At 40.0% G+C, this 14,439-nt stretch overlaps 1 protein-coding gene across 1 annotated transcript; it reads left to right on the top strand.

Annotated features, from left to right (window-relative positions):
• Window positions 1-545: 545 nt before the first annotated feature.
• On the top strand, window positions 546-1,187 carry LOC111919125 (inhibitor of trypsin and hageman factor). Its single transcript, XM_023914737.3, has 2 exons — window positions 546-697; window positions 795-1,187. The coding sequence occupies exons 1-2, from the start codon at window positions 667-669 to the stop codon at window positions 986-988; spliced, it is 225 nt and encodes a 74-aa protein (XP_023770505.1). The 5' UTR covers window positions 546-666; the 3' UTR covers window positions 989-1,187.
• The last annotated feature ends 13,252 nt before the right edge of the window (window positions 1,188-14,439 follow it).

Here is a 14,439-nt window from a genome sequence, read left to right as displayed (position 1 = left end):
TGAAATTTTGTTTTGAATTTATTGTCATTGCACTTGCATCCTCAGATATGTGTAGAGTTCTTTTTTGAAATTTAAACGTTGATTTTTAATAATATGAAAAAGAAAAAACCTTTTGGTTAAATCTTCATTATTTAACTAAAATGTAAAGAAAATGAATCTACTTTTTATTTCTGTGTGATTTTAATAACTAAATGTTCGTTCATTAGTGGCAGTATATGATTTTTACAATAAAGTTTGAAACTTGAAATAGTTGACATATAATTAAATATTTGTAATATTACTTTTGAGAGCTGATACAATGTTTTATCTACCATTTGGTTTTATTATAATTTCAAGTAAAAAGATGGATACATATCTAGCACTCCTAAAACAAAAAAGTATTCTCAAGATGGTGAAGATGAGAAGGTCAAAGTCTTCATCCTTTCTAGTTGGTTATAAAATAATCTTAGTTAATCATCATGTATTCCAATCCAAAAGGTTAGGCAAATCTTCGACTAGTGACACATCATTCTTACCCACACAATGCCGCAAGGAAAAAGAATATTAAATAAATATCCAAAATCATCGTCCCTATAAATAACCCATCAAAACTTGAACCAAAATACCAAATACACTACAAACTCACAAAGCAAATACGTACGTACATTATATCTAACAAGCAAAGAGATGGCATCAACATGTGAACAAGTCGAGGAAGGTATTCTTTCTTATTTGGGATATTTATAGATGTCCTTTATAAATATATTTTTAACAATTTTTTAAATTTAATTTATCTTCATGTATTTAATTTGTAGGTAAAACATCATGGCCGGAGTTGGTCGGGGAGGATGGAGACTTTGCTGTAACGACAATAGAAAAAGAAAACAAACTGGTTAATGCAGAAACTATTCTAGAAGGAACGAAAATACTTCAGATATACATATGTGATAGGGTTTATGTTTGGGTAAACAAAAAGGGGATGGTCATAAGTACCCCTACCATTGGCTAGTCAAACCATTGGCTAGTCAAAAACATGCTTATAAAGTTGGTATATGTTTTCATGTTTACTAGTGAAATTTGTATCTAAGAATAAAGATATACCATGTATGTCAGGTTATGTTGTCTTCTTGTAATTCCCTTATAATAAGAATACTGTATCTATTATACAAAATCATGTTATTTATATAATATTTGCTCTTATAGAGTAATGGAGATGTTTGTTTACCCACAATATTTCCATAACAGGTAATCTTATAAAAAGAGAAATGTAAAATGTCAATATTTAGTTCAGGTTATGAAAAACTTTTAAATTAAATTTTATTTACTAAAAAACACAAAATACCAGCTAAAATTTTGGAAAATTTTTTTTTGCCGGTTTCATAGATTTAACTGGTATCATGTCATTTCCCATTAATCAGGTCAAAATATTAATAATTTTATGGAGATTACCCTATTTAAACAATAACCAATATATTTGGATTTTTCTAAAGATTATCATCGAATTAATGTATATTATTAACAAATCATTTATAAACATAACAAATCTTTTTTCTTATAAACAAAGGAAATACAATTATTTTTAATTTTAGGAATGGAAAAGTGGACTAGCTATTTTCCTATTGGTTTGTTGACCACTTCAAACTCCCTATTTTCTTCTTATGTAATGTTGTGAGTGTCATGGTGAGATGCACTATGTGGGTTTTCATATGATGTTGGTGTTCCTTTTATGTTTTTCAATCTAACAATCACCTAACCTTCATACCTTCCATGGTAACAACTATCGGATAACACATCTTCATACATTACCTGGAACTACCGCGTAATACACAACCAACGACTAACATACTTCTTATGTTTTTAACCTAACCACCACCCAACCTCCATAACTCTTCACATTTTTCCATTTAATCTGTCATTCAAGGTTCACTTTTCACTTTCGATGGAGGTGTGTTAGCTGATTGTTGTTAGCACTTAAGGTATGGAGGTTGGGTGGTAGTTAGATTAATTGATATAAGAGAACACCAACATCAAATGAAAACCTACGAAGTACATCTCACTATGACACCCAAGGAACATAGTAATTAACAACAATTGTACTTCCTTTTGTTTATAATAAAAAAAATGTGTTATCTTTATAAATGATTTGTTGATAATAATATACATTATTTCGGTGATAATCTTCAGAAAAATCTTAATATTTTGGTTATTGGATAAAAATTGGGTAATATTTTTAGAAACGTCCGGATATTTTGACAAAATTTACAGAAAAAGATGGATACCACTTAAATTTGAGAAACCAACCAAAAAGGGGTTTTTTCCGGAGTTATAGGTGACTTTTTTGTAAATAAAATTTCTTTTGAGATTTTTTTTCATAAACTTTGCTAAAATGTTAGGACTTTACTAGAGATTTTGCATTATTAAAATCATGACTAGTCCTCGGTTACTTTCTGATTAGTCCATTAACGGTACAAAACTGACTAGAAGATTGATAGCGATAAAACTCTATTTAGATAATGAATACAATTGTAGAAGCCAATGAATTTTTAATATTTTGATGATGTTTTATTTCAATATAAATTATTTCATAAAATTTTATTGTATTTATCGTATTAACTTATTTGTTATGATATTAATGCTATTTACCAACTTTACTATGATATTAGTCTTATTTAATTTCTTAAAATTTAACTGATTCACACTTTAGGCATTTAGGGTCGAGTAGTTGCCGACTAATCTTCGACTAGACATACTAATCTTTAGTCGTTAGTTGACGGCATTAGTACCGAGTAACGATTTTTACAACCTTGATAATAAGTAGCAATTATTATTAATTTGGAATCTCAAAGTGCCAAATTTAAAACACCAATGACGAATTATTTCTAAAGTAACTTGATCATTTTTATTAGTAGCGTGTCTTAAACTTATAAATAATGGTTAAAAATATCAACATGGTTTCAATTAAGTAAAATTCTATCGATGGCCAAAAAAATATTAATACCTAGCCAATTGACATAAGGTTGATGCACCTTGTATCATTTGGTTGACTATTTATTTTTTTAATAATGTTAGTTTATGATATTTCATAAATCATATTGGTTGTGGTGCTAACATTACCAGATACCTGACACTACTAAAAAAACAGCATTTGACGACGCGTAATACGTGTCAAGAAATGTCATGTCATAATGAGAGACGACATGCTTTTGCGCGTCGTCTATAGACGACGCGTAATTACAACATGCGATTTACAACGCATATTTTTGACACGCAATGCGTATCAAGGAAGGCCCTGTCATAAAGGAAGACGACACGCATTTGCGTGTCGTAACCTTACGACGTGCATTTACGACTCGCATTGCGTATCATTAAAGTCTCTGTCAAGAAAGACCATGTCATAAATGAAGATGACACCTTTTTGTGTATTGTAATTTTATATGTTTAAAAAAATATTATTTATAGATTTACTAATTTTGAAATTAAATTTGCGTTTAATGTCTCATAATAAATAAAATATCATATACAAAAATACAATCCATTGCATAAAATTTAATGTCATACAAATAATCGTTCCATGGAAAGAAAAAACAAATCAATAAAAGTTGTAACGGAAATTTACAACCTAATTACATACAAGACATATGAAAAACTTGAAATCCCTAAGATTAATAGTTCTAACAGAAGCTTCACGTGAGATACATACAGTTGGACTAGTAAGCAAGGATGTTCCCGAATCCACAATAGCAGCACAAGAACACATACACGATATCTTCTGCAAGAAGGTGCCAGTCCAAAACTACTGTTGAAGGTTGTCGTGATAGTTGTTAAGATTTAAGAATAACAAGAAACCAATCAGTGACTATAATAAGCTAGAAAACAAGCAACTAATAAACAAAATAAGCAACTAATTAAGTCAAACTAAAATCTATTTTTCATTAATTCAACACCTCATATGATATGCCCTTAAAAACCAAAAAGGCAAGGCAAGCAAATACCTGGGAGACCAAAATGGCATTCATTGTTCATGGAGAACTTTCAGGGGTCTTCAAAGATGAAACATCTACTTTGTGTTGTGTAACCATAGCACGAAACTCATCAACAATGAAAGAAATAAGCAGAAAAAAAATTTAAAGGTAAAGTGATAGCATATACTCACCTTCCTCCCCAAAACCCTTTGTTGGTGAATGACTTGTTTAAAGGAGTATCTTTTACCAAGGACAATACAGACATTAAAAAACTTACAAAGAGGAACTTGAGAAGGAACAATACAACCTATTTCATTACCATATGCAGGACAATCCAACCATGCTACAATATGAAAAGTAAACAATCTGATAATATATTATATATCAACCATGAATGATATCAAACACTACCCTTAAAGTTCCATATAAATTTGGGTTGAACAAAACAAAGCCAAGAGCTAAAACAGCAGTCCTTCTAACATCATCACTGACATCCGATACAGGAAAGTGCAACAACTGTCTAATAGCCTTATTATTTGTTGTGCCACTATACATCCCTCCATACCTCAATATGCATAAAATTAAGTAAGAAGGAGAGATTCATTTATTAGGGAGTATACAAATAAAAACATTAAGGGTAGTGTTATTGCTATTCACTGTTGCAGATTAAGTATTATGTGTTCCCACAAAAAGATATCAGTAATAAATTACATATATAAGATCAACGCATTCGGGAAATAGGGATATGGACAATAATTAGATATGAGAAGGTTCCATATTAATATTATTTGACTTTTAAATAGCAATAGCAGTATGAGTTTGGAAGAATGGTTGTTTTTCTAGCTTGTCAAATCTTTGTGGCAAAAAATATTTTCATCTTCAAAGAATGTCAATTGCAAGCTTGTTGACAGGACAAGAGTCAAGAGTCGAGACAAAACCTAAGAGAAGAGGGCAAAAAGCTTGTGAATATGCCCTCATCCTCTAGTAATCTTAACTTCTATGTCAAGTAATACAAGCTGAAGCCTCCTATTGAATAATCTTCTTAATAGGAGTTCCACAAGTAATCTTCACTTTTATATGAACCTAAATCACATGGACAAGTCATTATTTCATCAACTGAAGACACTCATAAACTGATAAAACTAAAATTACTACATAAATATTATGTTAAGCACATTTAACTAAAGAAGAGAACAAGCTACTATCCTTATGTGGTTTGTGAATGCAAGAGACATAACATTGTCAAAGTAAGAAAACACCAACTTTTCATTAAATATCTCAGATAATGAACAACATTCATCATTACCCCTTCTTCTTCGCAATCTTCAGCACTTGTTTGTAGCATTTTTGCATACATATCAAGTTTTAATTGAATTTCTTCTTCCATGGCTCTGAGTTTCACTCTCTCTATCTGTATTTGGTAACCAACTGAGCAAGAAACATGAATAGTTTAGCAATGCAAAACAAATGGGTGTATATATTATTTTGAGGTGACTAAGATGAATATGTCCATCACTTGTAGAGTTACGTGAACTATTGAGGATTGACGAAAATAAATAATAATGTCAATGTGTCAGTTTGTTCAACATTTCAATTTTCAAAAAGCTTCTCATGAAATCCAACTTGGAACTTTTGGATAGATAAAAGTACCAGGTCTATACGCATCCAGAAACTATTCTATTTGTGTCAACTAATTAGGTAAAATTAGTGTTGCATTCCAGAAGAACTACTTTTTCTGCACCAGCAACCTAATTCTACTTTTCTACCAAAACCACCTACGTCTCTGGTTAAACCGATAAAAGTGGGATTTTTAAGTTAATGGTAGATAGCACTATGGTGCTTGTTATCGTGCTTAATGAGTATAGAAGCTAATATTATATTTATATATATGGGTGTTCCTCTATTGACTTAATGTATAAAAGAGAATTAAGTCGTAATATATTTTTCCCTTCCATTTCCACATCAAATATTTTTTTAAAACACAAAGCAAATATTTTTTTAAAACACAAAGCACTTAATGAGAAAAACAAGAAAGAGGGTGGGCTATATGTCGAATTCTTATCCACACAAAAAAAAAAACAAAAAAACTGGAATATTCCAGTTTTTCCAAATTTCCACATTTAGACTTAAATAACACAACTTGAGGCCTTGAACCTGTAATCCTTGAAACTTATGAAAAGATGTAGATATTAATATCTAAAAATTCACCAGCAATAAACGTACCCATTATAACAAAACATAAAATCAGAAAAAAGAGAGGGTTTACGGGGTGTATATGTGATCGCAAAACAGTAAGAACAAGAAAAGGAAAAAAAAGAGTTAGGTGTTTTAGAGGTAAATCATACCTATTGTGGAGGCTTCTGTAAACGGTAGTAGGATTAAAAAGAAATTCAAATCCTTTACTTACATAGATTAAAACTATCGAGAGAGAAAAATTAGACAAGGGTTATTATCAAATAAATTGAATTTTAGACGTAAACCATACCTATTGTGGTGAATAGCGAAATCATGAGAGCTAGAAGGTGTTGATTAGATCTACAATCAAGAGAAGTCGCAGTAGTCGATCGACACCGCAATTAAGAGGAGTCGCAGTCGCCAATCGAATCAATAAGAGGAGTTCCCTAGAGAAATATTTGAACTCACATGTTGAACAATCAACTCACACAGTCGGCGATTTCAGCCTATTTGGGGAGCAAAAAAGAAAAAACAGAAGAACGATTCATACCTGAAGCGACAGTGGGGCCGGAGGTGTGGGTGGATGGCGCCAGAGATGCAAAATTGGAGAGCCGCCGGAGGTTTGAGAATCGAGAGAGAAGAAAAGGATCGAGAAAGAAGGGGTTTTTAGCTGGTGCATTATGCCAGCGTACCCCTTGATCCCATTGAAGAACTTGAGACGTTTTCGATGAAGGAACCCCATAGAAACGTTGATCAGGGTATAAGTTGGGTAACACACTTTGGATCTTCTAATTCTCGGTCGCGGGCCTAGACATCTTTGCCCCTCTACTACCGGTCCAACCCAACACAGATGGATCTTGAGTTGAATAATGCACTGGGATAGAGTACCGACCGACGGAAATAACCCCTCCTCAATGTCGTTGAGGAATTAGATTATTGCAGAACATAACAGGATAACAAAAGCAATTACAGGAACTTCAAGTATGAGGTGGGGGTTTTAGGGTTTATTTTGATCGATGAAGATTTTAGGAACTTCAAGTATGAAATTATCGATCTTTTACCCACAATGCTTTTAGGGTTTCTTTGGATTGAAGAGGATTTTAGAACATACGAAGAAGAAGGACAAGAGTATCAAGGTGGGGTTTTTTATTTTTTGGATTTCATTCCCCCCATAACAATAAAAAAATTGGAGAAAGCGCGTTCATAAAGAAAAATATAAAGCAACATCTTTAGACGACACACTTTTTTATGATAGGTGCCCTCCGTGTTTTTAATTTTTTTGTTGGACACTATATTTAGGGCACACACAAATGTGTAACATCCCGAAATAGCAAGAGTAGAGTTGAAGGGCTAAAAGTGTTATTTGGGAAAGAGTGACTCGGCGAGTCCATGGCTGGACTCGGCGAGTAGAGTCGCGACTTGGTCGCGTGTTATGTAGCTGACTCAGCGAGTCGATGAGATGGACTCGGCGAGTAGGCGCTGGGTGGAGAAAACCCTAATTTTCGGGGTTGAGCCCTATATAAGGAACATTATGTTCCTTCCCCAGCCTCTTTATTTCCCTCTTGAGTTCCAGAAACCCTAAATCGCAGAGGAGCTCCATTGTTGAGGGGATTAGAGCATTGGAGAAGTTTGTTGAAGGAATTTTGTGGGAATTGAAGGCTTGGGGCAAGGGGCTTTGATTGGAATCAACTTCATTGCAGTTGGGGGCACCCATTGGAGGTAATATCTCGTTCTTGGTCTGATTGTATGTTGTTTCTTCAATTTGGGGTTTGTGGGATCTTGTCTAAGGATGTAAATGGAAGTCTAGAGGTTAGATCTGAGGTTGCTACCTCAGATCTGGAAGGGAGGAGAATCAGAGAGCATGAAAGTCCCTGTGTTGGAGTGTTTAGTGAAGCTTGCAAGTCCCAAACCCTAGTTATAAGTGAATAAGGCCTAGATCTCTTGGGATTCACGTAAAGTTTGCCACTTTACGTGATGGATGAGTTGAATAAGGCTAGATCTATGTTTTGGATCATTTGCATGGCCTGGAATGCTTCTGAATGGATTCAGATCGGTGGTACTCGGCGAGTCACATGGGTGAACTCGACGAGTTGCTTGAAGATGAGCTGGGACTCGACGAGTTGGAAGAACAACTCGGCGATTCGGATGAAGATAGCCTTGAACTCGGCGAGTTGTATGAACAACTCGGCGAGTAGGTTGATGATAGCTTCAGACTCGGCGAGTCTGTTCTTGGACTCGGCGAGTCTTGTCGAAGAGTTCCGATATTCTCTGGTTGAGTCAAGAATCGGTGAGTCAAGGGATGACTCGGTGAGTTGTGTGCGAGTGGACTCTGAATTGTTGGACTCGGCGAGTCTCGGGGTGACTCGGCGAGTTAGGTCGCGGATGGTGTGAAGTTCTGAGTATGGGAACTCGGCGAGTCATCGGGTTGACTCGGCGAGTAGGGTCAGTCAGGAGTTGACTTTGACCTTGTCTTTGTCCAAGGGTTGACCAGTGGTGTCCAGGGGCATTTTGGTAATTATTGTTTGATGTTTTGAGTTCAGTGCATTGGCGGTTGTCCAGTGGTGGAGATCGTATCAGTGATCGGAGTAGCTTGGATTATCTGTTCAGTCGGCAGCTTCGAGGTGAGTTATCCTCACTATATCAACGGGGTCTAAGGCACCAAGGTCAGCCCTTATCGGATTGAGATCCGGGTAGTTGTTATTATGTACTGCTTTGACATGTTTGCATCCTGTGAGTTAGGATGGTATATGCTAGAGACCTGATTGAGATCGGTATCCTAAGAGATAGGGAGATGCTATGTTAGTGACCTGCTAGGTCGATATCCTGGTTAGGATGGTGGTATGATATGTGATCTGTTGATCTGCTTATTGACTGTGAATTGTTAGATGATTGTATGTATATGTGCACATGGATGTTTGGACTGGAGTTGGGCTGAGGCGGGTCCTGCTGTGTGCAGTAGGCCAAGATACCCAGGGGGACCGGTTGTCCCGTAGGCCCAGCGAGGGGTCCGGATAGGCTGTAGGTCCCGTTAGGGGCGGACCAGACGTGCCGAAGGCTCGGAGAGTGGACCAGACAGACTAAAGGCCCGGTGCGGGCGGACCAGTCATACTGTAGACTCAGAGAGTGGACCAGGTGGATTGAAGGCCCGGGAACGGGCGGACCAATCACACTGCAGACTCGATGTATGCGGATTGACTCAGAGGGTGGACCAGGTGGACTGTTGGCCGGTGCGGCGGACCAGTCACACAGTAGACCCGGAGAGCATGGCTGTTCTGTGATCGGATATGTTATAGCATGTTATGCGTGTATGATATTTGTGGTTGGTATTTTGGGGGTATCTCACTAAGCTTTCGGGCTTACAGTTGTGGTTTCATGTTTTTCAGGTTGTTCAGGAGATCGTGGCAAGGCGAAGGCGTGATCGTACCGCTCCTCATGATTTTGTGGTGTTATGATTCTGGGAATACGATAAATGTTTTGTATTGAAAACCTTTTTGTAAAGAATTATTGGAATCGAGATGTTTTTGAAAAATTTAAAATTGGTTGTATTTTTCGGTCGTTACAAGTTGGTATCAGAGCCTTGGTTTGAGTGAATTGGAGAAACACTCGTGTGACTCCAGTCTCAAATCGAGGAGAGTTTTCAAAAGAGTATTTAAAAATGGTTTTCAAAATGAGTAAAGGAGGATGCGAAGGTACGATCAGCCGGAGCTAGTAAGTAACCCCAAAATACCATGCATGTTATTTGTTTTTGAGCTTTGATAGAACAGCATGCTAGTGTTAGGCTAGGGATCTTCAGGATTTCATGATATGTTGCCTGATTTGTGATGCCTGTATCCTAGGGTCCCTCATGGGAGATTCTCAGTGTTTCTCTAGTGGTGAGTGTTGATCATTGTTATGCTTGTTCTCTAGGGTTTTGTGGGAGTACTTCATACCAATGTGGGTAGGTGTGGAAGGTAGTATGGGCCCGTACTACTGAAAGCACAGGACCCATACGCGTATCAGGGAAACCATGATCTCTAGGGTGGGTTGAGAGAAAGAGTTGGATCCCAGGGTGTGGGAAGAGTCTGAGATTTTGTGTGGTGTTCTTTTCAGATATGGAGGTTCCGAGGCATGATGAGAGTGGATCCGGGTCAGGATCGGGAGTTGGAGAGAGAGTTCCGGGCGAATCGGTGCCGCCCGAAGTTATCGGTCAGATGAGCACGAGCGAGTTGGACGCGAGGATTCGTGAGATACTGCGTGAGGAGATTGCGGAGTTGTTCCGGGCTGAGTTGCCAGAGCTGTTTGGGTCGATTAAGACCGCCATGGTTGAGTATTTTGATGAGCGCTATGCGGCTCTCACTGAGACGGCTGCCGCGGCGGCTACAGCAGCTGTAGCAGCGGCAGGGGGAGGAGCTAGTCGGGGCTTTCAGTATCGGGACTTCGATAAGACGAAGCCTCCCACATTCGACGGAGTTTAGGACCCGATTGTTGCCATGAGGTGGTTGTTAGACGTGGAGGGGTGTTTCTTCACGTGTTCATGCCCTGCTGACCATAGGGTGAGGTGTGCTCTGAACCTGTTGAGGCTCGGGGCGAAGGATTGGTGGAGATTGACCACGGGGTCATTTTTGGAAGCGCAGAGGGCTGCGGTTTCGTGGGATCAGTTCAGAGAAATGTTCAGTACTCGTTATGTTCCGCAAGTTGAGAGGGAAAGATTGGCTCAGGAGTTCCTTGAGCTGAAGCAGGATCCGGAGTCGGTGACTGAGATCACTAGGATGTTCACTGAGAGGGCGATGTTTTGCCCAGAGTTCGCTTTAGAGCAGGCTCAGATGTCTCGATATCTGAGCATGCTCAAGAGGGACATCAGGCAGTTTGTGTCTGCACAGAGGTGCGAGACCTTGTTGGAGTTGCAGGAGGCCGCTAGGCGGCGTGAGTTAGAGATTGAGTTACAGATGCGTGAGTTGAGGCAGGCTCCGGTACATTCGCAGCCGGCGCCAAAATGGTCCAAGACCGTTGATGTTAGAGTGGGGGATTTGAGCAGCCACACTTGTGGGAAGTGTGGGAAGGGTCACACCGGGGTTTGTAGGACCGGTGGTGCATGCCGCAAGTGCGGAAGGGATGGGCACTACGCGAGAGATTGTTGGCAGTCAGCGCCAGTTCGGGATTTGAGGATCTGCTATCATTGTCATCAGGTTGGACATTTGAGGGCCAATTGTCCACAGTTTGCTGCAGGATCGGTGCAGGCTCCAGCACCGGCCACTTTGAGGATCACAGGTGGAGTAGAGCCCCCGAGGGCTCAGGGTCGTGCTTATCAGCTTGCGGCAGAGGAGGTCAGGGCAGTTCCGGATGCAACTGTGGGTATGTTCCTTCTTGATATCTTGTTATGTTGTGATTATTGTGGTGTAATGTTCATGAGCCGGTATTTGTTTGGTTTTCGTTGTGATATTCGTCGTTTTGCGGGTTGGAGTTTTGGTTTGGGTTGGGTTTCGGGTTTTCGTTTTGGTATTCGTTGTTCCCTGAGGGTTGGTATGGTTATAGTTTGGTGTTTGTGCTGTTATCGGTTATCGTTCGTAAGGGTTGTTGGTGGAGATGCGGCATTGGGTTATATGTCGGGTAGCATCTTCGTTCGTGGAAGGGATAATTGGAGATCGGATTCTTCTTGAGCGGATTGATCAGTGAGGCGATGTGTTTTGCTAAGGGTTGTTTATGCTTGTGGAAGTGGCCCGTGTGTAAGTGGTCTCTTTGTGCAGGGTTGTTTTGGAAGGTCGTTGATGGCGGCTGGCAGTTGTTAGTCAGTGCTATAGTGGGGGAGAATTGGAGAATTCTCTGGGAGATCGATGAGTATTTGAGGGTGCTTAGCTGTTGGGATTCAGCAGTGTTCTGTCAGCCTAGAGTATAGGCTGATAGGAGCGAGTGTCGGGCATGCAGGGCGGGATACAGACCTAGGGCATTGGTTATGGAGGCCTGGAAGCAGGCTGGGATCGAGTATGTCGATGGAGTTAGAGTTCGGAACCCCTAGAGGGCTAGAACGGTATGCATGGGAGGACTTCCGAGGGGGATAGCATGGAATGTTGGTTGATAGTGAGTGGTTCGGATAGACTGAAGGCCGGAAGGCGTACCAGTCAGACCGAAGGCTCGGAGAATGGTCCAGCCAAACTGAAGGCTCTGAGAGCGGTCCAGATTGGCTGAAGGTTCTGAGAGAGTGGTTCAGATGGACTGAAGGCCTGATGAGGCGGTCCAGTCATGCTGAAGACTCTGCAGGTATTCTTGGATCAGTTGAGATTGCTGACTGTGTATGTTGTAGTGTGATTGCATTGGAAGGTCTGGCCCCGGGTAGTGATTTTGATGAGTTGAGAGAGTGCATGGGCTTGAGAGCCCCTGCAATGAGAGCCTGAGTATGTGAATAGCGGTTACGCAAAAAGGGTGGTGTCGCGTTGGGCGAGCACTGTGGCACTTGTTGGGGTGGCAATGTGGCCAAGTGGATTCCTTGGAAAAGGAAGAGAGAAAGGTGTGTAACTCCGAAAGGGAGTGCAAGTTCACGAAAGTGAAAGCTGCAGAGCATAGTTATGATTAGAGTATTTCGGGTATGGTTTTGAGCATCGTGTTCGCGGCAGTGAAGTAGGATCTCATCTGGTTTGGGATGTCTGCTGAGGTTGCGGAAGGAATCCCGCAGGTGTAGAGCCCAGAGGCTTGGAAAGGATGCAGGGGGAGAGTCCTGGACTCTCAGTATGATTCTGTTCAGGGTATTGGTTATGTATTAGTGGTTCATCATGGGGGATGTTTGAGGGTGTCATCAGTGTGTCGGGTTTTCCAAACCTGAGGATGCTGGAGCTAGTTCAGCATGTGTATGTGTTTGTAAGAGGAGGACTCGTGGGAGTGCTCTGAGATAGAGAATGGGTTTTCCGTCGTCACGGAATGGATAGAGTGGGATTCGGATTGGGGACCCGATGGTTCATGGTTTTCTAGTCTTTATGAGTCGAGTGATGGTTGTGATTTGGAGCAGTGTTGCATTATGGGTAATACTCAGGGGTTAAGTGAAGTTATTAGAGGGTGAATCCGGTGCCCTATTTGAGACGGTGGTCAGGACACTGTGAGGGAAGGAAAGTGTGTTCGAGTTTCGTTTGGGTAAGCCTTGTGGGACCTGGTCTGGTTGAGGCCAGGTGGCGCGTTGTGGGAGTATCTTGGAGTTGAGCTGCTATAGGCTTCGAGGGCGAAGCCTAATATAAGTGGGGGAGAATTGTAACATCCCGAAATAGCAAGAGTAGAGTTGAAGGGCTAAAAGTGTTAGATTATTACAGAACATAACAGGATAACAAAAGCAATTACAGGAACTTCAAGTATGAGGCGGGGGTTTTAGGGTTTATTTTGATCGATGAAGATTTTAGGAACTTCAAGTATGAAATTATCGATCTTTTACCCACAATGCTTTTAGGGTTTCTTTGGATTGAAGAGGATTTTAGAACATACGAAGAAGAAGGACAAGAGTTTTTTATTTTTTGGATTTCATTCCCCCCACAACAATAAAAAAATTGGAGAAAGCGTGTTCATAAAGAAAAATATAAAGCAACATCTTTAGACGACACACTTTTTTATGATAGGTGCCCTCCGTGTTTTTAATTTTTTTGTTGGACACTATATTTAGGGCACACACAAACGTGTAACATCCCAAAATAGCAAGAGTAGAGTTGAAGGGCTAAAAGTGTTATTTGGGAAAGAGTGACTCGGCGAGTCCATGGCTGGACTCGGCGAGTAGAGTCGCGACTTGGTCGCGTGTTAAGTAGCTGACTCAGCGAGTCGATGAGATGGACTCGGCGAGTAGGCGCTGGGTGGAGAAAACCCTAATTTTCGGGGTTGAGCCCTATATAAGGAACATTATGTTCCTTCCCCAGCCTCTTTATTTCCCTCTTGAGTTCCAGAAACCCTAAATCGCAGAGGAGCTCCATTGTTGAGGGGATTAGCGCATTGGAGAAGTTTGTTGAAGGAATTTTGTGGGAATTGAAGGCTTGGGGCAAGGGGCTTTGATTGGAATCAACTTCATTGCAGTTGGGGGCGCCCATTGGAGGTAATATCTCGTTCTTGGTCTGATTGTATGTTGTTTCTTCAATTTGGGGTTTGTGGGATCTTGTCTAAGGATGTAAATGGAAGTCTAGAGGTTAGATCTGAGGTTGCTACCTCAGATCTGGAAGGGAGGAGAATCAGAAAGCATGAAAGTCCCTGTGTTGGAGTGTTTAGTGAAGCTTGCAAGTCCCAAACCCTAGTTATAAGTGAATAAGGCCTAGATCTCTTGGGATTCACGTAAAGTTTGCTACTTTACGTGATGGATGAGTTGAATAAGACTAGATCTATGTTT

The sequence above is a fragment of the Lactuca sativa genome, chromosome 3, assembly GCF_002870075.4.
Source record: "Lactuca sativa cultivar Salinas chromosome 3, Lsat_Salinas_v11, whole genome shotgun sequence".
Lineage (NCBI taxonomy): Eukaryota > Viridiplantae > Streptophyta > Magnoliopsida > Asterales > Asteraceae > Lactuca > Lactuca sativa.
Note: the sequence above shows the minus strand (reverse complement) of the source record. Positions and strands in the feature narration are given on the sequence as shown.